Source organism: Quercus lobata, chromosome 10 (assembly GCF_001633185.2).
Source record: "Quercus lobata isolate SW786 chromosome 10, ValleyOak3.0 Primary Assembly, whole genome shotgun sequence".
Taxonomy (NCBI): Eukaryota; Viridiplantae; Streptophyta; class Magnoliopsida; order Fagales; family Fagaceae; genus Quercus; species Quercus lobata.
Window position 1 is genome coordinate 21,284,252 of NC_044913.1, and position 9,265 is coordinate 21,293,516.

At 33.3% G+C, this 9,265-nt stretch overlaps 1 protein-coding gene across 1 annotated transcript; it reads right to left on the reverse strand.

The window, feature by feature from the left end:
* Positions 1–1,316: 1,316 nt before the first annotated feature.
* On the reverse strand, positions 1,317–3,006 carry LOC115964700 (UDP-glycosyltransferase 89B2-like). Its single transcript, XM_031083961.1, has one exon. It carries the CDS (start codon positions 2,845–2,847, stop codon positions 1,447–1,449), a length of 1,401 nt encoding a protein of 466 aa, XP_030939821.1. The 5' UTR covers positions 2,848–3,006; the 3' UTR covers positions 1,317–1,446.
* Between the last annotated feature and the right edge of the window lie 6,259 nt (positions 3,007–9,265).

Sequence of the window (9,265 nt, forward strand, 5' to 3'; positions counted from 1 at the left end):
AATGCCATCGTCGGCGCTATATTCTCCTACTCCCACCTGTCATTACCTCTGGCTGGGCCTGCCCCCTTGACTTTCCTTATTGTCCTTCTGGGACTAAGACTCGTGGGCCTGTGGCCTGCTAGGATAAACCATTCACCCATACATTTATTTCATAAATTTGTTTGGGTATATAATCTGAATCTGGCTATATTCTTTGTTGGGATTGAGTGGCCATTTAGATTTAAACTCTACAAAAATTTTCAAGTGATTTTGCCATTGTGTGATTGTGTCATCTCCAGATTGGAACAAGTCTCCAATTCTCCAACTTAGTACGAGTACAGGTATAAAGGAATTATTATTAGCAACATGCCAACATAGTGTGGATTCATGACCTAGATTGATTTATTCATATTATCAACAAAAAAAAAAAAAATGATCATTCTGATGTCATCACACATACTAAATGAATGCATCGCTCTCATCATTACATTTTTTTTTTTTTTGTGGTGATTTTAGAAGCTCTGCAATTAGTCTGATGAACGTTGGAAAGTTTATGAAATAATCATTAGCGATGATATCATGCTCAAGTAGTAGCTTTTGATAAGTTAACATATTTCCACTTATATACTGTTCAAAGGATTGTGACTGTGTGCCAAGTTAATCCTATTTCATGATAATTGCAGTGCTCAATGCTGAGATCAGAGGTTTCAACTGTATTTCAAGTAATGGGATTTCTGTTTTCCAGAGCCAAAACTCTTTAATGATTATAAAGACCCATCATAATATCATATAGACAAATTAAGAATTTGAACGTGTTTGAAACTTTTTAATTCTTAAGCCCCATTTTGCCACTCTTATTTCTATTTTTTATTTTTGCTGAGTCACTCCTATATCTACTTGCTTGTTTGCTTAAAGTAAATAAAAATTAAAAATACAACTGTATTTTAACAAATAAGAGAAACATAGATGCCATGAGCTTATAATTTCCTTTATTCTTAATATTTTTAACAAAAACATCTATATATCCACATACAGAAAGATTTTGAAATATTATAAATAATTTATCATACTTTTGAATGCAATTTTTGGTATGATTCCTAATTAGAACTTAAAAGAACATCACTCTCCCCTGTGTGTTTTTGTTTCTTAAATCACAAGAAAAAAAAATCACAGATAATTCAAACCAAAAAATACACTCCATTAGCATCTTAATACGTGGAAAAGAATGCAACAAAGAAGTGTACTTCTTTTTTATTTTTCATTTTTAAATTTTTATGTTATGAACAAAAATTAAGAACCCATTTGGTAAGGAATTTATAATAACGTTGTTTAAATGTTGTGAAAATACGTGTAAATAAGAAAGTATTGTGAAAATACGTGTATTGTTATTTAAATAACAAAAATTGTTAGTAAAAAACGGCACCAAACACAACCTAAAATTCCAAAACATCCTTTCCATAGTTGACCTCACCTAGTTAGCCTCTCCACAAACTCATCCAAATCTTTATCCGAGCTCCCTCCTTTGATCGCACCCAAAGACGCATCACTAAGCCCTTTGACTCGCACCCTCTCCAGTCTTGTTGCACTCACCGACTCCACCAATAGGCGAGCTAACTCACTAGACTCAGGAATGTTCTCTACGTTCTCACCAACTCGAATTCCCACACCTAGTTCATCAACCAATAATTTGGCATTTGCAAACTGCTCTGCACCCATTGGCCACGTCAGCATCACCACGCCAGCAATGATCCCTTCCAACACCGAGTTCCATCCACAATGAGTCAAGAACAAACCCACGGCTCGATGCCTCAGTATAGCCACTTGTGGGGCCCAGCCTTTAATCACCAAACCCCTACCCTCCACATGATCTTCAAACCCATCTGGAATCACACCAAGATCATCATCCAAGCCCACATGTCGATCATCCAAGCCCCTCACACAAAAAATAAACTGGACCCCACTTTGGTCCAAAGCCGAAACCAACACTTCCATTTGTTTAGTATTCAACGTTGTACGACTCCCGAAGCAAACATAAACAACGGAACTGTCAGGTCGCGAATCTAGCCACGTCATCACTTGTTCACATGGAATTGAGCTGGACCCACCTCTGTTAGACGATCCAATCACATCATCTTCCAGAGGCAGTAACGGGCCCACAGACCAGACTCGATCGTGCCCGAGTTCGGTCCTCAAATGCTCCAAGTAAACTCGCTCCAGCTCAGTGAACGAGTTGATAACCAAACCCCAGCTAGCGAAATTATCGAGCATGTTGTTTTTGTTGAATTCCCAATCTGGGTCTCCTTCCTTACTATTTTTATACCGATGAGGGAGTTGCCACCAAGGGTAAACTGGGGAATTCGGGATTCTAGGAAACAAGACCTGAAAATTCATATCTGCAGGATCTTCATTTTTGGGTAAGTCACGCCATAGTGAGAAAAGAACTGACAAGCCAGAAGCACCGGAGGGAGAGAAGACGACACGTGGCAAGCCGAGTTGTTTAGCGAGGTGGTGGGTCCAGCCGAGGAAGAAATCGGAGATTATAGCTATGGGGGGAGAGAGGTGAGAATGGAACCAGTTGAGGAGAAGTGGGTAGTGAAGGTCACGCCTGGCTTGGTCCTTGGCTATGCGACTTTTCCATGAGGGAGTGGGACGTTCAGGAGCCGGGAGAACTAAGGGGTGGAGTGAAGAAGGGTGGAGAGATAGGAGGGGTTGGAGCAAAGGGTGGTTGGTGGGGAGGACTACAACGGTGACGGTGTGACCGCGGCGGAGTAATCGGTGGGTGAGATCGAGGAGCGGTATGATGTGGCCTGAGGCTGGGTAGGTGTAAACAAGGATGTGTGCACCGGTGGCGGTGGTGGCGATGGACATGGCTGACAAGCTTTTGACTTTGGATGACAGTTTTTAGAACACTATTTGGCTTTTGAGTTTGAGTCTTTGACTTCGTTTATGTCTGTGTGTGCCAAATGCTAATCTAATCTGTAGGTGAATAGTGAATTTGAATTCGTCATGCCTGACGATAGCGTAGGTTTGTACTCCAAGTAAAATTATTTTAAGTATTTTAAAAAAAAAAAAAAAAATGAAAGTGCCTTGCTTTCTTTTTTTTTTTGAGAAACAAGTGCCTTGCTTTCTTAACAAAGCTTTCTAAAATAAATAATTAATATATACTTTAAAAGTACATATGAAGCAAACTCATATATTATAGGCGAAACTATACAGTAAGTTTTTAAATCTAAACTTTTAAATAAGTGCTATTGGTCACTAAAATTTTAAAAATAGGCATTATTAGTTCATTTATTAACTTCTGTTAGTTTTTTTTGATTGTGTCAAACAGATCACTAATGTATCTTTTTTTAATGACATGGCAACTGTTTTTAGTATTAAAAAATTACTTACCAGCAAATACACCACCCTCAGATCAGCCATTGTCTCTGTTGATCCCAAAATAAAAAAATAAAAAAAAAAGATCAACAGTTGTCTCTAACGCCGCCTCTGGCTCAGGCCAGCACTTTAGTTCCCCTCCTCAGCTCACCTTCCCAAGCACTCCTCCTCGTTATGGACACCTCCTGCGTCCTCATATGGATTATCTCTAACTCTCATCAAACAAAGTCAATAACTTCTTCAAATGGTACCCAGATTCCAATCTCAAATCAATATTAGACGAAAATTTGCCCAATATCTAATCTTGAATTACAAAACCCATTTTCAATAACCCCAGCTGCAACAAAATAGATGGTGGAAACCAAGAGGTGGGTCTGTTAGAGAACACATCAAAAGCTCACGAAACCACAAAACCAAGAGGTGGGTCTTACTCTAATTTTTTTTTTTTGGGCTAACTTGGTCTTGCTCCCAATTGATGGTGGCTAGTTTAGTATATTGAACAATAGCAATATTAATAGACATTATAAAACAAGATTCGAAGGAATAGGAAATGATTGGGTTTTTGGCTTTATTTTTTTGGAGCCAAACAAGAAATGTGCGGTAAGCAAAATTAAGGGTCATGTTAACAAGTATAGGCTCTTTGCAAACTGAGTACTACCCACCATCGCATTATATAATGCCCAATCTCCTAGCAAATTTTCGAAGTTTCACTCTATATGCATCCGGGTCAAGATCAAAAAGCAGCACAGTGTCAGCAAGCAGCAGTGACACGGGTGCAAGAAGTAGTGACAGGGGTGCAAGAATTTGAAACATTGGTGCAAGACCGAACTTCTACTCTGAACAGTTATCTGGTACTCATTTTTCAAATCTGCAATAACGTTAGCTTCATTTCTGTTGTAGAAGTGAACAACCTTGCCCTCAAAATTGGTAGCTAGCTCCTCTACCTTTTTTACCTCTGCCTCTACTATGTTCGCCAGCCTCTCTGTTTCTTGCGCCCAAGCTGTTGCTTCTTCCGCCAGTTTTCTTAGTACTTGTGCCAATGCTGTTTCTTTTTTTATTATTATTCAGCAAAAAAAGAAAACAGCACTTCTACAAGTACTAAGAAAACTGGCGGAAGAAGCAATAGCTCGGGCGCAAGAAGTAGAGAGGCTGGCGAACATAGTAGAGGCAGAGGTGCAAAAGGCAGAGGAGTTAGTTGTCTATTTTGAGGGTATTGTTGTTCACTTCTACAACAGAAATGAAGCTAACGCGATTGCAGAATTGAAAAATGAGCACCAGATAACTGTACAAAGTAGAAGTTCGGTCTTGCACCAATGTTTCAAATTCTTGCACCCCTGTCACTACTTCTTGCACCCGTGTCACTGCTGCTTGCTGACACTGTGCTGCTTTTTGCTCAAAACTCTCCTTTTCCGATTTAAGTCTCCTCACATTGCTTTGAATTTCCCGAAACTGCTGCAACCTTTCTCCTATTGTGGGTGCCATACTGTATTACATCAATACACCCGTGTAAGGCATCATTTTTTTTTTTTTCCCTTTATTTCATGATAAATAAAACAATAATAATTAAGAGCATAAAAGATGAGAAAGGGTAAAACCAAAAAAATTGATGAAATTTATCCATTTTAAGATGCCTCAACAAACCTCTCAAAATTTGATAACAAAGATATTACTTGAAAGAAAACGCACAGTGAAGCATCAAGCATTCCCGAAAGTCATTAGTGAGACCCAAATTCATCAATAAAAACCAGGATGGCATATTATCAATGAAAGGTTGGCACATTAATATATATATATATATATACATTCTTTTTCTTTTTAATTATAGTCATCAATCTGGTCTTATCTATCTGAAATGATACGAATTAGCTATAGGTCAAATTATAGGAGCAAGGTGAATAGTGAGGTTGTGGGTTTAAGACCCACCATGTGCATGTATAACTTACCAATAATAAAACAAATCCATCTTAAATGATGCATTAAGTTCATAATTGAAAGATATTTGGATATACTGATATACAGTAACAAAGAGCTAAATCAGTTAAGAAATTTAGAGACATGTGTAAGAACCAATTCATTCTCAGGACAAATCAAAGTGTAATCTATTTCTATCTGTCTACATGTTCACTCTCAAAGTATTGAATGTGAAATATATTCCGATGCTACGTGTGCTTTCAAATTATTTTTTACAACCAAAAAAAAAGGGAAAAAGGATAGAGACCTCAAATCCAAACAGTGACGCTTAATTCAACGATGAGAAAAACTAAGATAGTTTCTAAAAAATTGGTGAATGAATCAATTTTATCAGGAATCATCAAAACAATATACAAACGAACTAAATAGATTCGCAAAAATTACAAATACTTTTAAGAAACTGATCTCATTCTGATCATAGCTTCAAAGTGAAAGGTGAAAGAGAATTCAATTCACTTACAAAATGAAGAGTTACTGTTCAGAGAATTTCTAGATCAAACTAAGCGCAGTGAAACTGAAAGGCTACAGTAAGTTATTGTGGAATCGAACTAATTAAAATAACAAAAACCAAATAAAAATGGAAAATGAGAGCGATTTCACTAACCACAGAACGCTTCAAATGAAATCCGAAGTGAAAAATGAGCAACATACAACTCAATTTTCAAACAATTCACAAACTCTATGACCTAAATCCACCATATTAGGCACAATAGAAGTATAAATTTTTAAAGGAAAACAAAATCAAATCAATTTCATTCAAGAATCAAGTCGATCTGCGAATTCTCTAGAAATTAATCAATTACATGAACATGAACAACAACGAATTCAATTCTTTCTTATTTTCTCAGATCAGAAAAGCAATGGATCACTTGAGGATCCATAAACCGAGATTATACACCATCAGATACTGAAAATTCAAAAAAGTATTTCACATCTGTAGTTTCCACAGAGAGAGAGGGAGAGAGAGGGAGAGAGAGTTACCTGGTTTTGCAGTGGGAGAGAACTGAGAAGAAAGGGTGTTTGGTTTGAAGGAAAATGAGTTTGGAACAGGGGGCGGCGCTGTTCTATATTCAGGATATTCAGGGGGTTCAAATGAACCCTGACTTCCCTAAAAAAAAATTTATATATATAAAATTTTTTTTTTGTTAGTTTAATATTTTAATTTATTTGTAAAAATATTTTCCCATATACGGACTTAAATTTTGCACCCCTTATTACAAGTATTTCTAACTCTAATAGTAAATAGTCAATGTTTGTGAATTATAAGTATCACTTTTTTTTTTATAAATTTATATCATGTGTGTGAGTGTGTCTAACATTAATAGTATGTATTACTTTTTGTTATAATGCTATTTGTGTGAATTATAATGTGTGTGGATATTTGTGTGTACAATATAAATATAATATAAATTTATATAATTTAATAATTAGGAAATAGATATGGTTTGTTATAATAACTTTTTTTTTTATTTTTTTTTATAAAGTTAGTAAAATTTAAGAAAAAAATTGTAAAGTTAGTGATTGTCCAAGCATTTAACTGGTTAAGTAGATGCAAAGTGTATAAGTTTATATATGAATGAGTGTGGTTGTATGCCTCAATAATTAATACGAAACTAATGAGTTTAGTTTAGTCATTTAGTTTAAAATATTTTATAAAAACAATAACAAATAGATAATAACAACTGCATAAAAATAAAAATATTAGATAGATTTAACAAAATAAAATAGTCATAGTTACTCATATTGGACATAGATACTCATAATGAACTATCATATAACAATTTAAAATTTGAAAACTTATAGAAGAAAATTGTAAAACTTCATGTATTAATTTTATTTTGTCGATAATTCGATATATTCAAGTTCTTTTTTATTAAAATTTTTTAATGACCCCCTAAACAAAATTCCTGGAGCCGCTACTGGTATGGAAGCTTTTGGAATGAATGAAGCAGAGAAGAAAATGGAAGGGTTCTGTCTGATTTACAATTAAAACAAACTTAAGAAAAAAAAAAAATATATATATATATATACAAAACTCCCTAACCCTTTGAGATTTGAGTATTTTTGAGAAATAATTACAACATGCTGCTAACCCCGCAGCTCAAACCCTTTCCCCCCTAGACCCCCAAGTACTTTGTAAATGGGGAGGTGCCAATTCAGCTACAAAGCCTTTGGCGAGTATTTAATCCTATATAGTAATGATTTTGAGTATTTAATCCTATATAGTAATATTTTACGCCTATATTAAATTTAGATCAGAAATTGACTCGTTATAAATTTTGGTTCACAAGTTTAACAAGTCGATCTCAGTTCAAATCACCGATTGAATTAAAATTTAAATAAAAATATAAAAAGGTTTTTAAAAGTTTTGAAAATTTAAAAATTGATAGATCAATTTTTAAAAATTTAACAATATACATATATAGTATTCACATATAAAATATATATAAGGTTACAATAACATGCTTAAGGAAATAATATTTATTGATCACCCTTAGTATAAGCTAAACATAAAGAGTTCAACAATTTTTTTATTTTTACAAAAATTTGTAATGATAGAATCTTTAAATTAAAATAGATGAACAAACAAAGTAAATATTATAACAAAAATATTGTGCAATAATTTAAGCTAGTGATATGAAAATAACTTAAATCATTTTGAAAGTTAATAATTTTCTTCCTAATAACTTTAAGTATTTTAAAGTACTCAGAAAAAGCCTAATTATTTTTAGAAACTTGTTGAGGTTGAACAAGGTAACAAAAATTCCGTCGAATATAATTGGGTTAATTAATTTGACTAGGTTATATGCTTAAATGGTCTAGTTAAAAGCTCAAATGAATCTAAGCACTAAGTCACCAATGTAAAAATCCAATCAACCATGTCTAGACATAATAACTATGATTTATGTGTAAACCATTAATTGTGATATTATTTCATATGAAAATAATATAAACATGGTGGATTCCAATTAGCTCAATTAGTAAAGTCTCTAATGGTTGAATAAGAGATCTGAGGTTCAATTATCGCCTACACCAAAAACCGATTGGTGTCTTAGTCTAATGATAAAGAACATAATCATCAAAATTGGACGTCATATGTTGAAAATTTATATATACATAAACATGTGTCATTGTAAAAGCAAAAATGTCTGTTTCCACAAATTTTTAGTAGTTTAGGTATAAAAAAATTAATACAAGAGGTGGTTAATTGTTACATTCAAAACTTTAAAAGGTTTAGTATTTTACATTTAAAAAAAAAAAAAAAAAACCATGGAATTTTTGTGTACTTTCCCACAATTTTAAATGTTAGTTAATGACCCCTTTCATATTAAAAAATAATAAAAGCACTAATTTAAAGTACAAATTTCTTTTTCTTTTTTTAATATTCACTTTTTTGCCTTATATGACTCATTAACTTTAAGAGCCCATAAAACATATGTTCACAAAATATATAAGAAAAAATATTTTGTAAAAAGTCCTTTTCTTTTCCAAAAACTAACTCTTTTTATTTTTCATTTTACATACTATAAGATTGTTAGGGATACAGAAATGCATGGTTTTTTTTTTTTTTTTTTTGGTTAGAAGAAACAGTAACTCTATAGTCACAATTTTCACAAAAATATGTCCAACTACCAAGATGTCGAGTTGGTAACTGCAAATAATAAAATGATGTCAGTAATAGTTTAGATGAGAACCCAAAAAAAAAATCACTTATCTGTTTTGAAAAATGATGTGTTTGTAGCATTACTTTGAAAGAAAAGATATTATGAATTATATGGTTGAAAGTTTGACACATGTTCTACTTTGTCATCCATAAACAAAAGAAAAGTTTTTCATTTAAATTATCTTAAATTAATTTATATGTATACGTTTGATGTTTTCTAAAAATAAATATTTTACTCTAAAATCTAATCTTTAATTTAGTTAACAAAAAAGC

Bases quoted from the DNA above. Each gene is read 5' to 3' on its own strand.
- LOC115964700 (XM_031083961.1), bottom strand. From the start codon at position 2,847: ATGTCCATCGCCACCACCGCCACCGGTGCACACATCCTTGTTTACACC.